The sequence below is a fragment of the Denticeps clupeoides genome, chromosome 15, assembly GCF_900700375.1.
Source record: "Denticeps clupeoides chromosome 15, fDenClu1.1, whole genome shotgun sequence".
Taxonomy (NCBI): domain Eukaryota; kingdom Metazoa; phylum Chordata; class Actinopteri; order Clupeiformes; family Denticipitidae; genus Denticeps; species Denticeps clupeoides.
In genome coordinates this window covers 2,986,742-3,008,448 of record NC_041721.1, presented here as the reverse complement: position 1 = coordinate 3,008,448, position 21,707 = coordinate 2,986,742, and the positions used below count along the sequence as shown (strand labels likewise).

Below are 21,707 nucleotides of genomic sequence, written 5' to 3'. Positions count from 1 at the left end.
TGGGTTAAAGTGTCCCTGGTTTTTATTTTTATTAAACACCACAGTGAAGAAAGAACTAAAGACGGCAGAAATAAAACACAGACGCAGATGTGAGCTGGTAGTGTGTGAGGGCTGGTGTGGTGACGGTGTCCGGGAGCGGTGGGTGGTGTCGAGGGTGGGCGCAGCTCGTTCTGCGCCAGGTCCTGAGACGGCTCCTCGGCACGTTCTCCAACCTCCTGCAGGACCACAGAAGCTCCACCCACCGGTAGGAGAGACGGACAGCACGGGGAGTGGGGAAAGTGGGGTAAAGAGGTGCAGGGAGAGAGGGGAGTGCATCCATCTCTCTACGGGTCTGTCGGGTTCTAGACTGTTCCACTAGGCCCCAGCCAGGAAGGATTAACCTCCAGTTCTCAGCTTGTTCTGCGAGAGAGAACAGAGAAGAGAGGCGGCGTAAGTGATGAGCAACATCTCCTGCTACGTCAATAGCCATCAGGAACAGGGGGTAAAATCTGCCGTGGGGGGGGTGGGGGAACGGAGGGAGAAGATGGCGGTGGTTATTTCCTGATTGATTGCTAAGCTCGAGATTGAATCCATCCCTGTCCGGTCCTCTCTTTCCTGTTACTCAACAGAAGCAAAATCAATTCTGTCTCCCCGGCAGAAAATTAACCAGTTAGGCCCTCAGCAATTGCCAGTTAACAAAAGATAATCCTGCTCCGCAAACAGCACGGAGACAGCAGGGCCAGATGGAGAACCAGTAGAAAAGTCGTCTGGCCGGGCATGGTGCTAAACACCCAGATACTTACTAAACATCCATTTTTAGTGGAAGGCCACTGATAACTGATAAAATGTTGTCAAAGTTAATATATGACAATTTTAATAAACGTCCTTATCCAGAACAACTTGACAGGCACAGTCATCCTGGAGACACTTTGGGTAAAGTGTCTTGCTCAAGGACGGTGGCTTCAGACCACCTTTATATTTTGAAAAATCACACCGATCACTTTTATCATTTTTTATCTCTTTTACGGATAGCACATCATGCATCCACATCTCTCCACGGGTCTGTTGGGTTCCACTAGGGTCAGGTTTGTGTCCTCCACGCCAGCCAGGAAGGATTAACCTCAGCTTGTTCTCACTGAACATTTTTATCCTTTTTTTAAATCACTTTTACTGTTAGCCCTTTTATCATGTTTATCACTGAAAAACATAGTGTTGCCAGACATACGATAATTACCCTCTGTACGATCAATAATTCCAAAAATCCCATAATGTACGATCATTTTAGCCCTTCATTTTATGGTTATTTTAAGTAATTTCATTAGCAGGACAGGCTACAGATCTCGGTTTTCATCTGGCTGCACACACAAACTTGGACCGCTAGATTATTATGACATGCGATATATAGCACTGATAACACAAACTACTTATCCCAAAATGCAGTGCTTTGGTTGCCTCGTCCTGTAGGTGCAAGTTGCATTATTTATGTGATCATTTTAATACTTCATACTTGAGCAACTAGCCATCAGAAATGTCCATCTGAATTAGATCGCACCTCTACATGAATTCTTGGCGGTAGACAGAATCGTATGGGGCCGAGCCAGGCACAAAGGGCATTTGAAAGTGAAAGTGTCCTTCATCTTTACTACATATACGACTAGAAAAAATCTCTCAAATAAGGCCATTCTGCGGGAATTTTAAAAATGCGAGACCAATGTCCTATTTGCAGCAGCTGTCTCCCTGCGGTTCTTAGTGGCCCGATTGCTTTGTCTTCGTGTCATGGCTTAAATGTACTTCTTTTGGTTTATTGTCCGTAGTGTTTCTCTCCCTCTTTCCTACCTGTCCTAGAACAGGGCGATGGGCAGCTGTTGGTGGGTTGAATGTGCAGAACGGCAAAACGGCCACAGCACGTTTTAGGGGAAAAAAAAAAAACTTATTCTTTTTGGCTTTTCACAATAAAACGCTGTAAATGCCAGAATGACAAATTACGCCTGTGGACGACACTACAAAACCCAGCACGTGAGCCAATAGCCCTCAACCTCTGGTGGGTGGCCCAGGCATTCATATATTCCTCATTATATTATAAGATGCTTATTAAACCCTTCTCCATGAAACGTTTGGGTTGTTTCCAGCAGGAATGCAGGACTCGGTGTCTGAAGGCTGAGAACGGTAAAAGGAGGGACGCTGGAGAGATTGTGGAGATACGGTGGAAGCAGGACGCCTCTCTCCATTCTTCTCCAGCGCTGCCATCTTCTCGGGAAGGGTCTCGGAATGAAAGAGGGTCCGGGTCTAAATGTTATCAGCGCGCATTGACAAGGGAAGCAGTAATTACCTCGACGACGGCCCACTGTCTCAGCTCCTACCTGCAGCCCGCTCCTATCACACGCCGCGCTGCGCCGCTCCAACATCCGCGTTCACCAAATGAGCTTTTGAGGGAACGTCATTCCAGGTTCCGGGAGCGGATTAACTAATAAGCCTGGTTTGAACGGGTCCCCGTCTCTGGGAAAAATGACCGTAATATTTACAGTAACCCAGTGGGGGCAACAGGCCTCAGACGCAAGCGGCGAGGGAGCCGAGCAATATCTGGCAGATTTTATTACCGGCGCTGCAGAGTAAACAGAACCCTCGCTCACCCCCTGCAGGGGCTCGGAAAAAACCCATCAGTAGCAATGCACCGATCACCGAGGTGGAATTCCACACGGTGTGACCACGAGTTTTAAAACCAGCCGTCTTCTCGGCCACGCCCGCGTGAGAGATGTTCGGAGATGCCCTCCGACTCTCTGCTAAACAGGTTACGGGCACCCCTGAATAATGCATGGCCAGATTTACATGGCGCTCGGCTAAAACGCGGCGCGGGCGCAGATTTAATAGCGAAACCCTGGAGAGCTGCAGAGTCCACAGTTCTCACCCAACTGCTGCAACTAACCTAATAGAAAAGCGATCTGCATGTAAATCAGCTGTATAGTAAAGCGGCGGGCGGGACGGAGCGGCCGGAACCACGGCCTCCGGCCTTTTTGCATTAAACCCGCGGTCGAGCTGAAGGCCGGAGCGGCGGACGTCTGCGGGTATTAAAACGGCAAATTGGCCTCGGAGCTTCCTGGGACGGGGGCACCGCGGCGATTTGTTACGGTGCTCGGAGGAATCTACGCAGCAAACTACACCGCGGTTTACTACGCAACACGCGAGTAAATAACTATTAAATATAATTCTACACTCATTCACACATCGGACAGAGGTCAGAACCTCAAAAGCAACACTGATCTAGAACTTACATGTCCGTTCCCCACACGTCCAGCTGATCAACCTTGTTATTCTTTTGGAGTAAAGTGGAGAGAAGAGAGGGAGTAAAGTGGAGAGGAAATAAAACAGAGCAGAGAAGGAGTAAAGTGGGGAGAAGAGAAGGGAAGAGAAAAAGAGAAGCAAGGAGGAGTAATGAAGACAGGATAGAAGGGAGGAGAAGAAAGGAGATGGAGTACAAAGGAGAGAAGAGAGCAGAAGAAGTAAAGTGGTGAGGAGAGAAGAGAGGAGAAGAAAGGAGATGGAGTACAAAGGAGAGAAGAAGGAGTACAGTGGAGAGAAGGGAAGAGAAAAGAGAAGAAAGGAGGAGTAAAGTGGTGAGGAGAGAAGGGAGGAGAAGAAAGGAGATGGAGTACAAAGGAGAGAAGAAGGAGTACAGTGGAGAGAAGGGAAGAGAAAAAGAGAAGAAAGGAGGAGTAAAGTGGTGAGGAGAGAAGAGAGGAGAAGAAAGGAGATGGATAACAAAGGAGAGAAGACAGCAGAAGGAATAAAGTGGAGAGGAGAGAAGTGAGGAGAAGAAAGGAGATGGAGTAAAAAGAGAAGAAGGAGTACAGTGGAGAGAAGAGAAGAGAAAAAGAGAAGAAAGGAGGAGTAAAGTGGAGAGGAGAGAAGGGAGGAGAAGAGAGGAGATGGAGTAAAAAGAGAAGAAGTGCAAAGGAAACAAGAAAATAATTAGTCAAATAGAGAGAGAAAAATAGAAGAGAAGAAAGGAGATGGAGAAAAGTGGCTAAAATTCTCAGCTGGGGTCAGAAGCCCACCTGTTTTGCCGTGTTGACACACTGCAGGTAGAGGGAGGCGATGTTGGAACAGTGGAGGGTCTTGCCGGCGTTCTCCCGGTAGCAGCGCAGGATCTGGCCCTGCAGGTCGGAACAGACGGGACTCGTCTCATAGCGCCTGCAACAAACGAGCACAGAACCGCCATTTTTCAACAACATTTTCAACTCTTACATGACTGGTGTGTGTGTGTGTGTGTGTGTGTGTGTGTGTGTGTCCTCTGCATTAACACTGCATCACCCTTGGTGAGCAGTGGGCCGACACGAAAGGCGCCCGGGGAGCAGGGTGTGGGGACATCCTGGCCATTGGCCATTCTGGTTCGGAATTCCGAAATACAAAGCCCATCTACGTCTGATACCTAGCAATGGCTTCATCTTCCCCTGATGACCCACTGACCAAAGCAGAGTTGTCCAGCCATCGTCATGGTAACAAGCGTTCATCAATCAGTCAGTCAATAACATTACTAATCAGTAGCGATTAGATTCAGACATCTGATTTGAAAACTCGGACACACACACACACACAATATACATAAACATATTTCTTCGCCCCCATGTGACCGGAGCGTCACCGTGACCCCCACCAGGATCTGTGATTGGCTGAATGTAGGTGTTCTCTTATCGACCCTCGGTGCTTGTGACAGCCTGGTCTCAGGAGGAACTGATGAAGGGCGAGTATTTTAACATGTAGTGGAACAGCATCCATGGCTCATTTTTACAAAGTCAGAAAGAATCCCACAACAAGTCAATGACAAATAAATCAGAAGAAAAAAAGGAACATTAGCTGTTAAAGACGTAAAATAAATGAGCGGGCGCGTTATTATTCCTGCGCGTTATTAAACTGGGACCCTGCAGGCTGCAGGAGAAAGAACCTTTTAAACCAAATACTCATTCCTCACTGTACTGTAAACACACGAGAGGGAATCTTGTCTGTTCTCTAAAAAAGCCTGAGGTGAGGAGGCGCACACACACACACACAGCATCCATCATTATACCCAACACATACACACACAGCATCCATCATTATACCCAACACACACACACACAGCATCCATCATTATACCCAACACACACACACACACACACACACACACAGCATCCATCATTATACCCAACACACACACACACACAGCATCCATCATTATACCCAACACACACACACACACAGCATCCATCATTATACCCAACACACACACACACACACACACACACACACACACACAGCATCGTCATTATACCCAACACACACACACACAGCATCCATCATTATACCCAACACACACACACACACACACACACACACACACACACACACACACACACACCACACACACACACAGCATCGTCATTATACCCAACACACACACACACAGCATCCATCATTATACCCAACACACACACACACACACACACACACAGCATCCATCATTATACCCAACACACACACACACAGCATCCATCATTATACCAAACACACACACACACACAGCATCCATCATTATACCCAACACACACACACACACAGCATCCATCATTATACCCAACACACACACACACACACAGCATCCATCATTATACCCAACACACACACACACACAGCATCCATCATTATACCCAACACACACACACACACACACAGCATCCATCATTATACCCAACACACACACACACACAGCATCCATCATTATACCCAACACACACACACACACACACACACCACACACACAGCATCGTCATTATACCCAACACACACACACACAGCATCCATCATTATACCCAACACACACACACACACACACACAGCATCGTCATTATACCCAACACACACACACACAGCATCCATCATTATACCCAACACACACACACACACACACACACACACACACACATAGCATCGTCATTATACCCAACACACACACACACACACACACACACACACACACACACACACACAGCATCCATCATTATACCCAACACATACACACACACAGCATCCATCATTATACCCAACACATACACACACACAGCATCAATTATACCCAACACACACACACACACACACACACACACACACAGTATCGTCATTATACCCAACACACACACACACACACAGTATCGTCATTATACCCAACACACACACATAGCATCGTCATTATACCCGACACACACACATAGCATTGTCATTATACCCGACACACACACATAGCATTGTCATTATACCCGACACACACACATAGCATCGTCATTATACCCGACACACACACATAGCATCGTCATTATACCCGACACACACACATAGCATCGTCATTATACCCGACACACACACATAGCATCGTCATTATACCCGACACACACACATAGCATCGTCATTATACCCGACACACACACATAGCATTGTCATTATACCCAACACACACACACATAGCATCGTCATTATACCCAACACACACACACAGCATCTGTCATTATACCCAACACACACCCACAGCATCTGTCATTATACCCAACACACACAGCATCTGTCATTATACCCAACACACACACACACATGCATCTGTCATTATACCCAACACACACACATGAATCTGTCATTATACCCAACACACACACACACACACACACACACACACACATGAATCTGTCATTATACCCAACACGCACACACACACACACACACACACAGCATCCATCATTATACCCAACACACACACACACACACACACACACACACACAGCATCCATCATTATACCCAACACACACACACACACACACACACACACACACAGCATCCATCATTATACCCAACACACACACACACACACACACACACAGCATCCATCATTATACCCAACACACACAGCATCCATTGTTTTCAGTGTAATTCCAACTTTCCCCACTGGGGATCAATAAGAAGAAAAATCACCTTAAACACTGTGAAACAAGGCGCCACAGTCACCTGAGGGAACAAGACACACACACAACCACCCCATTTAACAGGGACGACCTTCCAGGACAGTGGGAAGATTAGAAGGGACGTTTATCTCCCCTGTTCACACCCTGCTGTTGGTTTTTCAGATCAGACGTGGGTTTAATCTGGGTCCATCAGATACGGCGCGGCGGACCGCTGGACGAGGGGGGGGCTCTTTAAATGAGAACGGTCCCTCGCTGGAGGTCAGGGAGGCCGGACTGAGACAGATTCACCACCAACACAAACACAGCGGCTGTCAATCAAACCCCTGTGCAGACGAAGGCAGGAGTGTGTGTGTGTGTGTGTGTGTGTGTGTGAGTGTGTTGGAATAATGCGGACCAGCATTCGTAATACAACACACCTGACCTTTAACCGGGTCGTCAGATGAACGGCGGCTCCCACCTACACAGCGGAGGTAGGAAGCAAGCGACCTGGGCCATCAATCACAGGGGGACGCGGGAGGGGGGGTGGGGGGGGCAGGCTGCAGGAGGAATAATGGGCCGTGGAAGTGGGGCGATCCTCAGCCGAGGTGGTTTTAGGCCCAGATCCCGCGTTCTCGCGCTTCATTACAGTAAAGGTCTGCGTAAAGCGTTCCATGTAAATCAGGTGCACGTTCCTGGGAAAAACTTGCCGGGTTCTGATGCAAAATAAAACAAAAAGGGTACTGAACGGCCACTGCAGTCCTGTCCACCAAAACGCAATTTAATCAGGTTCGTTAAGCCAAAACCCTTCCGAAGGTCTATCTTCTGGGCACCAGCCAATCACCTTCTAATACAGATAAATACGAGTGGGCCGTGATGTATTCTGGAAGGACTTAAATCCATCTCTTAATAAGACCGCGTCTATTTGTCATCATTTGGGAGCACTTAAACAATAACGGGGTTAAGAGGTGAAGTCCCGACGTCTTAAAAAAAGCTGAGAAAAAATCTTTACCTTCATTTCGGCTCCGGAATGCGAAGTGACAGGGACGAGCAAATTCATACAGATGATCCATTTAGGGAGAAAAATGAGCAACTTTGACTTTCAGTGGGTTTTACTGATGATCTGTCAGGACCTGGAGGAGGAAAACTGAGCCCTGAGGCCTGACCCCCCCACACACACACACACACACACACACAGAGAGAGCAACCCACAGACCTTCAGCCCACGCATGGACATAGAGACGTAGAGACAGGGACAGGGGGAATCCGGGTTCGAATCGGCTAAATGGTCCACAATTGCAAAAAGCATCACTCTAAATGCGTAACTCATGGCGAGTTTGGTGCTTCTCTCTAATGAAAAAACCTGGGAATAAAATAAATAATCTATAAAATCGATGAAATAAGATGGGGGGAGAATTTAATATGTTGGTTTGATGGTACGTTGGGTAAGATTTATTACACTTCTAAAACTCTCTCACACACACACACACACACACACACACACACACACACATTCCAGCTTTGTGTTATTCCGTCCTTCATTCCTCTCTCATCTAGTAGTGTCCGGGGGTGAGTGTCCGGGGGTTCGAGGGCTGTGCTGGCCCCATCCATACGCAGCCACATCTGACACACGGCCAGGCATGTGACAAATACATAGAAGGTCAGGATGAAAGAGAGCGAGCGTGTGTGTATGTATGTGTGTGTATGTGTGTGTGTGTGCGCGCGCGCTTATGCCTGAAGAAAATAATACATAGTCTATGTAAAGGTTAGACTTGACAGGTGACTTAAAAGAACAGCAGCCCTCCTTCAACACGCTAATCTTACACCTGTCATTCCACTACAAGCGTGTGTGTGTGTTGCTGACACACTGACCCAAACTGACATTTCACATCCAACTTAACACACACCATGTTACACAGGACATTAGACACCAGGGTCATTGTATGTATACACACTCACACACACACTAGGTGTGTGTCTGAGCCAATCAGCTACATCCAGACTCATACAATCCAAACACTAATTACTTCTTTATATATTCACTTAGCCCTCCTACATTATATTACATAAGTTAAATGGGCCAGTGGAGACCTAGCGGGTAAGGAAGCAGACTCACAATCAGAAGGCTGCCAGTTTGAATCCTGAAACGCCAAGGTGCCCACGCTGCCGTGGCACATGCGCCCACTGCTCACAAAGGGTTAAAAGCAGAGGACACATTTTGCTGTGTCACCTTGTGCTGCGCTGCAGTGTTTCACAATGACAATCACTTCACTTTCAATTAAATATTCAATATATTTTGATATAAAGTGAGCAAAAAACCTTTATGAGCTGAAAAATACAATATATAAAAATAATGCTAACCAACCAACTAAACTAGTTTATATCCACCTACTTAATCATACCATGGGATTTAGGTTCAAACAGGAGGGTTGTCTGGTGAAGTCTGGTGTGATCTAATGAGCAGATCATCACGTAGAAGAAGGTGGAACAGGCAGTGTTTGAAGGGATCTCTGTGTGATTCACTCACACACACACACACACACACACACACACACACACACACACACAGACCTTTCATCTTTTAAATTAAATCTTGAGGACCAGCAAAATGTCTTCTGCTTTATAAAAAAAATTATATTTTTTCTGAACATTTTGTCCTTGCTAAGCTAGAGATGTGTGCATAACCAGACTGACACTGGTGTATGTTACAACCCTGTAACACACAACCAAGGAAAACAAGACATCCCAGCAGATTATAATCAAGCACATTAATTCTATTAATCACGGACACTCACTATTCATCTCAGGACCAGTTTCAACTTTCAGGAAATCAAAAGACTCTCAGACAAAATAAAATTCTATTATTCTGCATAAAGCTACGATAGCATCTAATCTCCATCTAGGGCAGACATGGAGTGGCAGCACACACACACACACACACACACAGTCGAGGATTCAGCCTTATCCTATGCTGCTAGAGCTGACCAACATTTCATTAACACACACACACACACACACACACACACACACACACACACACACACACACACACACACACACACAATCCTCCCTCAGATGTGTAATCCAATCATAGCGCTGCTAATGCACCCTTCTAATCCAATCAACCAATGGCAGCGCTCTGCACGGCTCCAGCGGTCACATGATCACCAGACAGGCGCTGGAGAGCCCGCAAGGCCCGCGCACGCTAATGCCGACCTAATGCATTACCTAATGTGATCTGCAGCCGCGCCCCTCTGGGTTCACCTAATCAATTTGGAACATTTCTACAGAGACAATGATCCCTGTGTTAGCACCAAGCAAGTCGGAATAATGACGGCCTAATGAGATTTATCCGCCCAGACGAGTTCTGGAGCAGGACGGAGAGGAGGCCCGTCCCCACTGCCCCGCCCCGCCTACATTACTATAGGTGCCTAACAGGCCTGATGAAGACTTATGGGCCAGAAATTGACGGTAATTGTGTGCGTGATCTTTAGTTACATGAGGAGACTGACTGACATCACTGCGGAAACAGAGCATCCAGCTCTTCACGTCTAGACTCCATCACTCCAGCTCAGCTTTATTCCTAAGCATTTGTGACAAAAGCACTAAATAATAATAATAATAAAAAAAAAAGTAAAAGAGCCGCTGTCACAGTGAGAAGGCGACAATTTAAAAAGTGAGCCCCACCACATGCCACGGGCGCCAAGAGTCCTTCGCATCGTCAACCCATGCCAGGCTGCTCACTGGGTGAAATGAAAACAGTGTGGGCAGGAAGAGCAATAAACTGCAGAGTGAATTTCAGTGGATTATTATTAAACCAGTTCCCTGCATAACATGAAATCAATGAAGTAGAAATGATTTGGCTCAGTGGAATTTGGTGTCATATAAGGAAACTCCCCTAGATGGCGATGGTGTACAAACCATTAGAGCTGTAAATCTTGGCCTAAGACGAGTCAAGTTTGGGCTCAAACTCCATCATTTTAGTAGTGTACGGGTACTCGCTCGGCTGTTGATTGGTCAGCAAACATGAAATTCCGGTCTATAGTACCTATCCTTTCTGTATTATTCGCTGTTTTGCATATTGTAAATTAGTTTGTGTCACCTTGTGCTGCACTGCAGTGTTTCACAATGACTATCACTTCACTTTCAATTAAATACTCATGATATTTTGATATAAAGTGAGCAACAAAACCTTTATAAGGTGAAAAATACAATATATAAGAAAAATGCTAAACAACAAACTAAACTAGTTTATATCCACCTAGTTAATCATACCATGGGATTTAGGAGGCGAAAATGGATGCTGAGGAGGTGAAACGGAGGCTAGCCTCTGAAGATTACGTTTTAAACCCACACATTTCCTTTCCCACTTAATCTAGAAAGACGAGCTTTTAAAAAGCTGGACTTGTCGGGTGGGGTCTAACTACCAGCTGGACCCGACTACCACTCTGCAAACACTTTATTCTCTGTGGTCTCCCAAATCTAAGTGCCTATTTGAAGTATAATATGACGGCTGCGTTTAACACACTGACACCTTCAGTGCCTGAACGTTTTGATGCCGGACGCCGGAGGTCGACTGTCAGAAGGTAATTAAGGTTTCTGTTTCCATCTCTCTGACGCAGGTCTTTAAAAATGTACTTTTATCACTACTTGACTCGCGATCAGGTCATAATGCAGGAGACATTTCTGGCATTTTCGCAAAAAATCCCCCACAGTCTCTCTCATCCACGCTTCTCCGTGCCGAAGAGCAGCGGCGTCACTGATTAAAGCCTCTTTGTGTTTAAAGTGCTGAGGCTGCAGTATTACAGGAGCCTTCACCGGAGCGGCCGCTACGCAACACAAACATCTCATCTGTAAATATGCGCACACACACACACACACACACACACACACACACACAGCCCATTTGTTTAAAGAGCTGCAGAAGGAGGAGCCCTGCGAGACGGACTGCAGTGCACTTACCTGTCCCTGTCCCCCGCTGCGTGGTGGCTTGTCCCCGCTCTGTTTCGTGTTTGTGATTGGACGCGAGCGCAGGAAAGGAAGAAGCCGCACTCACCTGAACTTGGCGCTGACCTCGTCTGCTGCTTTGTGGTAGTTCTCAGAAGTGACCTTATAGAAGTCAGCGCTCTGCAGGAGGGAGGGAGCGAGATAAAGACACGGTGAAAAATGCTGCCGTGACACTATCGGAGTGCACCCCTTACAAATAACCGATAAGATGGGCAATTTATTCCCATCCTGCCGGCCAGCTTCATCTTTGTGATCGGAGGATGAGGAAGGGAGCGGGCTCAGATGAAGATCACACGCTGCAGCGTTTTAGAAACTCTATTAAAAGTTTATGGATGGGGCATCAAAGTGATGTGTGTGTATGTGTGTCAAAAATATATATATATATAAATATAATAATATTCTTAATAACAGATCACTTGTCTTGGTGAAACTGTCCTGTATGATGGGGACTTCAGACACGGTCCCTACATTCATCAAAACCAGACACAGAACAGCTGAAGAGACACCAAACCTTCATCCTCATGATGTGGTGGAGAAAGCAGAGCAGTCATTTCACCTCTATTTTCAGCCTAGTTTCAAATGGGGCAGTGGTGGCCTGGTCGAGGGTTCAAATCCCAAACCGCCAAGGTGCCACTGGATCAAGGCGCCGTCCCCACACTCTGCTCCCCGGGCGCCTGTCATGGCCGCCCACTGCTCACCAAGGGTGATGGTTAAAAGCAGAGGACACGTTTCACCGTGTCACCGTGTGCTGTGCTGCAGTGTTTCAGTGTTTTTATTTTTCGCAAAAGACAAACAGGCCTCATCCAGGGGGTGAGTGTGCCATCAGCTAATGACCTAATTAGCTCTCATGCTAATCCTCCCATGAACACTGAAATGCTTGACTCGACGCTGGTCATATTTTGCATGTTTTTTTGCTTTAATGAGAAGAGCGAACAATGATGCACTGATGGCCGGGCTCTGTTATCTTGCGCAGAGCGGGGGGACGGGGGAGGAACCTCACGCTGCGACAGCCATTACGGCTCCGCAGCACGACAGCCATTACGGCGCCTGGGTCCACAAATCAAAACGTGCACGTGCAAATGAGGCGGAGGAAGAGAGCGACAGGCCCGTCGAGAGAACCCCTCAATCACACGCCAGACGACGGGAGGAGTGCGAACGACGAAACTTTCTGATGCAAAAAGTGTGTATGTGTGTGTGTGTGTAAAAACATTGATCACACACTGCAAGTCTGCTGGCTCAGCGGTGTAAGGAGTTAACGCGCCAACACTGCAGACCAGTCAGAATGAGTGTAATGCATGTTTATATTCAGCGTGAACTTTATGGTGTAGACACACACACACACACACACACACACACGCGCACTATGCAGAAGTAAGAGGGTGTTTAGTTCGTGTCTGCTGATGCAGGCACGTTAACTCCAACACATATCTGCAGTGCAGTACTTAATGCCCACTGCGTGTGCATGTGAGTGTGAGCAGCTCTGTGGACAGGGCTCATCTCCTGATAAAACTCCGATAATTCAATTAACGAGGCGGCGTGTGGAGATAGGGGCTCTCCTGTGGACATCTGAGCAGCTTCGGAGATAAAAGAGCCCAGAGCCGCGGCGCCATGGCAACTGAACGTCGACGCCGTTTCGCGTTCACTTCACCGCCACACGTCACCTGGAACGGGAACGCGGTCCCTCCCCGGCCACTTTGTTAAAGATGGCTATATGAAGCTATGTGACGAATATATTAATCTCCACTAGCGGTGGGCGGCCATGACAGGCGCCCGGGGAGCAGCGTGTGGGGACGGCACCTTGGTGCTTCGGGATTTGAACCCGCAACCTTCTGATTACGAATCCGCTTCCGTACTTGCCAGGCCACCACCGTCCCGCTACCGCATCATTGTCACGGTCCGTCCACCCTTGCTGACGGGGTGGAGGGGACAGCGGGTGACACTGGTTCGACTGGACGGTTCACAACGCAGAGAAAAGCTTTTAATGAGGAGATGCTACAGAACCTGAAATATATGCTTCTGTGCACGTGTGCACGTATCGGTAGCCGCAGAGGTGGCGCCTGTGGCACAAGCGTGGTGATGGGCTGTCAGACCGACCCCTCTGATAAACGAGCGGCTTGGATTGAAAGAGACATGCAATATATATCAGGCTTTTATATTGTCTCTACACACACACACACACACACACACACACACGGAAGCAGGAGGACAGGAGCGCTCCCCGCTCAGACAGATCTGCATCGTCGCCGTCGACGCGCAGGGCCATTCAGCAGCGATTGATCCTGCATAACAAACCACAGCGGCTCAGCGCTTCCTTTGGAAAAACAAGATAAGGGCGTCGGTCGATACGGCCCCGCCCCTCCCCGCCTTGCTCCACTTCAGGCCTCCTGCTTCTAAACCAATCTCACAACATTGCCCCCTTCCTCCTCAAAGAAAGAAACGTCTTCCCCCCAACGTACCGGAGTCGGGGAAGTGATTCTAATGGCTGTGTTCTTCGGCTTCGCCGCTCGTTTTTTTCCGGCTCCTCCTCAGCTCGGCGCAAGCGAGCGTTTCTGGCCGGAGGCATTTATCATATTTATCACAGAGAGGCCGATCCATAAATCCATACGGCGAGAACGCAGCATCGAAAAATTCCTCTCCCGCTTCGGAACCTCCGAAGTGTGAAGGTGACGCCGCTGACGAGACCTTCGGACATCGACCGCAGATTCGCCGGCTGACTGATGCCGCCCCGGCCGATCAATGGCGGCGGCAGGCCTCGCCCTCTCACCCCGGACCACCACCACCTGTCTATCAAATGCTTCATCCTCCTCATCAGCAGTGGTTACAATACTGTTGGGCTGATATCTGTATAAACACCTCTACTACAAAATCATGTGACATAAAGCTGCAATGTGATTGGTTCAATGTGATTGAAGACAACTAATTCAGACACGGAGTGGAAGTAACTGAAATCCTCATCAAACGAGCCTCTAAACCAGGACGTGGCGCTGCGGCGGTGGCGGGACGATTCGGCCATGATTACGACAAAAAAAAAAAAAAAAAAAAAAAGAATTATTTACAAATCAACCCATCTGCCTCCTGACAGACGCGCCGCCAACTGCAGCCGCCACACCTGCGACCTCCGATCCGCTCGACACACACACACACACACACCCAGGGGAGCAGGCATCCACACTGCACAGCGTGGGAGTGTCGGATTGGGGACGGATCACCATTCCCGCCAGTCGGAGTAAAAGGGGCGGGGTTTACACAGCTGGCAGTCAGCTGGAGGCAACGACGGTACAGGGGTCCGCCGGGAGTTCTGACCTTTAACCCCTGCTTAGGGAGGCTCGTGCAGCACCAGAGGACGAAGTTGCTGCCTCACAGTTGGAGTTGGCTTCTGTGTGTGTCTGTGTGTGTGTGGGTTGCAGCTCTTACCCTCTCCTCCAGTTTGGCCACCTGCTCCCGGTAAAAAGCGTCCTGCTTCCTCAGTTCCCGGTCGCGCTCCTCCAACTGTTTTGCCTGGTGGGGGAAAGGAAAGAGTTTGGCATAAACACATGTGGATATACACACACACACACACACACACACAGATGGTTAGTCCTCCATTGCCCCCATGCTTTGTCCTTCAAGATGAAGTTAAGCCCATGGCACTAAAAGGAAGTGGGTTCTGTAGGAACGTCTGGCGACCTCTGGCGCCTGCAAGGGCGCCGCGCCCGTATCTGCAGCAGAGCTGTCAGGGCCGGCAGGGTGCGGAGGAGCGGGATAGCGGCGCTGCGCCGCATGGTACCATGCTGGGTTACGGGGTGACGAAACGTGACCGAAATGAACGAGTGACGCGCGGAGCATGCGGGCCTGAGGTCACTTCCTGCTCGTCTTACCTTGATCTCCATCTCCTGACGTAACAGAAGCGTGAAGGGGGGGAGAGAGAAAGAAACAGAGATTAACAACTGATGATCAACCCGTCCACTCGGTCAAATACGGCACATGAAATCGGCAGATGCAGGGGCAGCAGCACAGGTTCTCCATGTTAGTATGCGGTACAGCTTATCGCCTGCTACGCCGGTCTCTTATTCGTAGTCTTGACATGCACACTGCGAGACTGGAGCCTACATTCTGACATCAGGCCGGTTTACAGGTGAGGGTGGCGACTTCGTGACATCTGGCGACTGGGGACATCTCTGGGATTTTTTTTGTTTTTTTTTCTAAAATATGAAGATCATCAAGCATGTTCACACACAGCTCTTCACTACAAAAAGAGGACCTGGGTTCCACCGCAGGGGTCAGGTCGCCACAGCCTACCTGGATATCTGCCGGGGTGTGTGTGTGTGTGTGTGTGTGTGTGTGTGTGTGCCACGTCCATCAAGTTATCTGCAGTCCACAGAGCTGCAGGTGACCTGTGACCTCGCTGGCAGAGAGCAGGCTGGTCGATGCCACGGGACGACTCAAATCACATTAGCCAATCAGAAGGACAAAGACAGCGCCGCCAACATGACACACACACACACACGGTCCAGGTGCCGTTGGGGGTATGGCTGAAAATAATTGTGGGAACGATCAGGAAACTAAAGGAGCATTGGCCGTCACCAATGACCTTCAACTCTATATACACACACACAAACACACACACACACACACACAGCAGCTGCAGTCTTGCTAATAAAAACATTACCAGCGTGACCAATGAACAATTAAAAGGAACAATAGTGACAGGCATGAGCATCATGGGACTTTTTTTTTTATTTAATTCCTCCCAGATACAGCATGTGGTTGAGCGTTGTCCATCAGTCTCATACACACACACAGTCAGGATTATTTCCATTTGATTAGGCACATTCAGTCTTGTGCAGATAATCTAATGACATTAAACAGACTGACGAGGGGAGCTCCAGAATTACAGACATGTCAAACACCGACCCGGGGGGGGGCGATGACAATGACTGGGACAATGGGGTCATTTATCATAAAAGATGCCACCACCACCACCACATCTCCAGAGGAGCCGAGAGCTGGTAGTCATTCCACACACAGACAAGATGCTTCATCTGGATTCATGACAACCCCAACATTGTTTGGAGTCAATGTACATCAGCTCTTTATAGTCCATATCTGACTTAAACAAAACAACTGCTGTTTAACAGAGACTATCAGCTGAGATACATATAGTGTCATTTTAGTTAACTACATTTTTTCCTAAATATTTTTTACATATCTTCATGGTGTGACTGGAAGAGGTGAGACGCAATGTAAATGCTGGTCATGTGATGGTAATTACAACAACAACAACAAAAAAAAGTCATGTAATGGATCAAAAACAAGACAAAATGCATAATGTCCACAATGTCCTTTGTCATGTTTTTGTGTTGTGCGTTATTCTATTTGCATGTTTTTTTGCACACTGTGAATCTCCAAAGCTTTGCAATCTCGTGTCTCTATGTAGAGTATGTCGAGTATTCGAGTCTTGTACTATATATTTACTGGGTTAAATAGAATTGCATTACTGAAAAATAAATAAATCAATAAACTAAGACTAAAATACAATTTTCAATGACTAAAACTAGACTAAAATAGTCATGGATAATTCTGACTAAAATAAGACTAAAATGCTAAGACTTTTTGTAGACTGAAATTTGACTAGTATAAAACGAGTCTGGACGTGACTAAGACCAATAAAAACTAAAATGACAGCTGGACGCAAAGACTTGACTAAAGCTAAAATTAAGACAGAAACGCTACAGTTACATACCATAAGAAGTACATAGTACAAAGAATATCCACAAAAGCACCCAGGAAAGCTCTCACACACCCTTATTCATAAACTCACACACCGACCCACAGTCACAAATACAGACCAACATGCCCACACACAGAAATGCAAACATCAGGGCTGCATGTGAACACACACACACACACACACACACACACACACACACACACACTAATACAGAGCGATTGTACTGTCAGAACTCTGGAGAGGGAGAGAGTTTATTAAAACCCAAAGTTCGAGAAAGAACGAACGTGCAGCGCTCGCCTCATTAGCATCTCCAGTGACGGCGGCGCATGTGAAGACGCCGGCTGCAGCGCCGCGCTGGGGACCCTACAGTCGAATTAAATGGATCGTTTAGAGAAGGAGCATCTTAGTGAATATCAATTAGCCTCCGCTGAATAATTAAGAGCGGAACCCTGTTTTTAATTAGCTGAGCACTGCAGTTTGGCCGCGAACAGAAGACAATATGTGCTGCGTCAGGAGGAACAGAGAGACCCTCGAAAATACAACTAACTGGGGCCCAGAAGGTTTTTCTGGGCTCATTTACACACACACACACACACCACACACACACACACACATACACACACAAAGTTCATCCATCACCAGCACTGAGTTGTGTTGATAAAGTAATGTTTATCGTCCAGAGGTCGGAGGTCAGGTCAGGGAGGTGGTTAATTGGATGGCGTGGGTACGGAGGGTGTGTGGTGGGGCGGCGGTCAGTGGGGCGTGGCTGTCCGGAGGGTGTGACCTCTTATAGTCTTACAGAAACCTGCATTTTAACCCAATACCGAAGCAACCAATCACATGCAGCCAGTGCGGGAGGCGGCATGCGACCCAAAAGCCGCCCTTCTCTCTGTCTCTCTCTCTCTCTCTCACACACACACACACACCCTGAGCCAAGAGGTGCATGTCACATTTCCCATGAGAGTTTTCTCCAAGGACCAAGTGGGTCAGTAATTGAGAGACCTGCGGCGGGAGGTCAAAGGTCACCCTCAGCAAGGCAGAAGTTCATTTTCTGTGAGCACAGATCAAATTAACTCCATCCAGAGTTCCTGTCCTTCCTAATCAAGGTCCTGATGCAGAAACGTCCTAATCAGTCCCCCGATCAATACACATGCTGAAACACACACACACACACACACACACACACACATCGCATATCCAAATACTGCTCAACTGTAACAGCCCAAATCATCAGAATTTATAAAAAAAAAAAAAAAAAAAAAAGATTTAGGATTATTTACAGGCCACATAAACTGAGAATACAAAATCTTGTGAACTCAAAAATTCATATTCGGCCTGACAGATAATGGAAAAAAAAACCTGGACAATCATAAAAGGTTGTATGTTCATTTGGGGTCTGGTGCAATTTTCTTCTGTATGAGTGGATCAGAATGATGGATTATTGACTGATCAGCAGCTGTGGCTACAGGATGATGGATAAAAGCTCTCCAGCATTCCTCCTCCAGCCATCGGCGAGCAGTGAAGACGGCGGGAAAACAAGTCATCTGTCACCTTCAGCAGCAGCAGCAGGTTCCGCGGCAGCCCGGCGACATCCATTACCCGGCCGGCCCGGATCGGCCCTCCAGCCCGGCGCCGGGAGGACAAATAAAGAGAAGCAGAGGACACGGCGCGAGAAGATGAGCTGCAGGGCCATCTGAGGAATCACCGGAAGAACCAGGGAACAGTGGAGGAGGAACACAAACAGTGAGGTCGGGACAACGCTGACACTGACAGAGAGGAGAGGGAAAACCTGCGACGTCTGGTCTGGGGTCCATTTGTCTGATTATAGTGAAGGGTCACCGCAGCGACGACCTTTATCCAATCAAGAAGCACCTCTCTCGTGATGGGAGTGGTCTCTTGCAGAAGCCAGCGTTGCTCACCGGTTGACTATGAAATGTACGTAACATGACCTTCAGGTCACCAACAGGAGAAGATCACCAAATGAAGGAAGATCTTTAAGAAGAGGAAGAGGACCTGGGGACGGTGGGATGATGAGGAGAAGCAGCAATTTGGCAGAGACACAGATGTGATGGTGATCTGTGGTCCACACGCATCCTTTACCGGGAGGACGTACAAAGGGCACGCAGCTTCAGGTCAAGGTCACTTCAGGTCAAGGTCACCGCTATGAAATGTATGTAACATGACCTTCAGGTCACCAACAGGAGAAGATCACCAAATGAAGGAAGATCATTAAGAAGAGGACCTGGGGACGGTGGGATGATGAGGAGAAGCACCGATTTGGCATAGACACAGATGTGATGGTGATCTGTGGTCCACACGCATCCTTTACCGGGAGGACGTACAAAGGGCACGCAGCTTCAGGTCCAGGTCGCCGCCGCCCCCCCCCCCCTCGTTCTCATTATTCCTCGGCTTCTAGAAGGTTCTCTCCGCGCTTCCCGGCCCGGGGGAGGACGGGGCGGAGGGGTCAGCGCCAGCATCAGCGCCAGCTCTCCCCGGCAACAGGCGGCGGAGCGATTCCGTGGCCGTCGCTCCTCTAACCTTTGAGCTCCCGACAGCTTCCCAATTAAGAGTGAAGGCCGCCGTCACGCCGCCGCGCGCTAATTACTGCGGCGGCTTCGTCCGCAGCCCAGAGACTCGGCTAATTGTATTAATTAGAAAAACCCGCTCCCCAGCAGACCGTGTGTGTGTGTGTGTGTGTGTGTGTGTCACATTATAATAGAGATTTAACGGGGAACGTGTTTAAATAGGATCCGTTCGGACGTCTCTCCAACACCGAAGGTCAAGTTTCTCCCAATCCGGACGAGAGCCTCCCGTCAACCCCCTGTGTACACGGACACCGTAGTCGACCCGGGAGGAACTCCAGGGTTCTAGAGGTTCTAAAAACACACCCAGGGCTCAAACCCCTTAAAGCTTCTATTCTGCCAACACCAATTTGCACGACGGCTCTTCGAAAGAAACGGCGTTGAATATTTTAGCGTCCGACAGTCGCGGTGGCGTCACTGCGTCGCGATGATTAATTTAACCGAGAAAAACTGAACCGTGATGGGCGGGAAATCGGCACCGGCCGCCGTCTCTCACCTCCACAGTTCACCTCTCGGGCCCTCAAGAGAATAAAAAATATTGAATAAAAAGTCTAAGAATACTCGGTTTGAAAAAAACCAAAAAAAAAACCCCACTTCCCCGTCATCGGCGCGCAGAACCCCTCCGCCGCCCCGCCGCGTTCCAGACAGCGAATTGACTTTACAAGCGTCTCTGTCAGAAAGCAGCTTCCCTGACACCTGCACCCATCCATCAATCCCCGGCGCCGCCGCCACGGCCGCTGGCCCGGCCAATTAGCGGCCGGGGGTGAGCGCGGGCACCGGCGCCAGTCAGAGGGCCCGCCAATTAGGGCCAGACTCGGACTGGGCAAACGCTGGCACTGCACGTGGGCACCCCAACACACACACACACACACACACACACACACACACTTTCTATTCTTCCTTTACTGCTTCTCCCAGTAGCTCCGCCTCCAGCGGCGTCCAAATCAGGCGCCAGCGAGGCCCCCGTGGCACCCGGGGAAATACAACTCCCGGTCATTATCGGCCGGGGCCAGTCGGCTCTTTTTATTTATTTATTTATTTATTTTTGTGTGTGTGAAATTTGCGGCTCAAGTGAAGTTGGTTTTATAGCCGACCGGCCGTCAAATAACAGCGGCCGCCTTCAGAGGGAAAGAGGCGGGTTTTAAGGTTGGAGTGGACACACACACACACACACACACACGCAGCACGAATAATCACCTGAAGGAACTGTACTAAAAGCACAAAAAGAGGCTCCTTTACACCGCAGTCGTGAAGTCGTCCACAGCGCTGGCGCGCACGGGGATTAAAACGCCACTGATGTGTTTTTATCACAGCGAACACGCGGCCGCGCCGACCGAAGCCGCCTTCGGCCTCCTCGGCTTTCCTCTCCCTTCTCCGTAAATCACGTACACGAACATCAAAAGTCACGCTGGCCACGGCTGTAAAGATGGATGCCGCCGCCGCGTTTGATCGAATCGTCCGCCGCCGGGCTC

At 48.5% G+C, this 21,707-nt stretch overlaps 1 protein-coding gene across 5 annotated transcripts in view; it reads right to left on the bottom strand.

Moving 5' to 3' along the window:
* Positions 1 to 21,707, bottom strand: part of chchd3a (coiled-coil-helix-coiled-coil-helix domain containing 3a) — a 42,040-nt gene continuing 20,333 nt past the window's right edge. Inside the window, exons 5-10 of one of the 5 annotated variants that reach the window (XM_028954374.1) lie at positions 15,801 to 15,815; positions 15,358 to 15,441; positions 11,993 to 12,063; positions 4,032 to 4,167; positions 3,249 to 3,289; positions 1 to 399 (exon numbers count right to left, since the gene is read on the bottom strand). In XM_028954374.1, the coding sequence (XP_028810207.1) occupies positions 390 to 399; positions 3,249 to 3,289; positions 4,032 to 4,167; positions 11,993 to 12,063; positions 15,358 to 15,441; positions 15,801 to 15,815 (357 nt within the window). In that variant the 3' untranslated portion in view covers positions 1 to 389. Of the gene's footprint in view, positions 400 to 1,085; positions 1,111 to 3,248; positions 3,290 to 4,031; positions 4,168 to 11,992; positions 12,064 to 15,357; positions 15,442 to 15,800; positions 15,816 to 21,707 lie in introns of those variants that run through there. The other 4 variants (XM_028954375.1, XM_028954377.1, XM_028954376.1 and 1 more) reach the window with 4 other exon arrangements.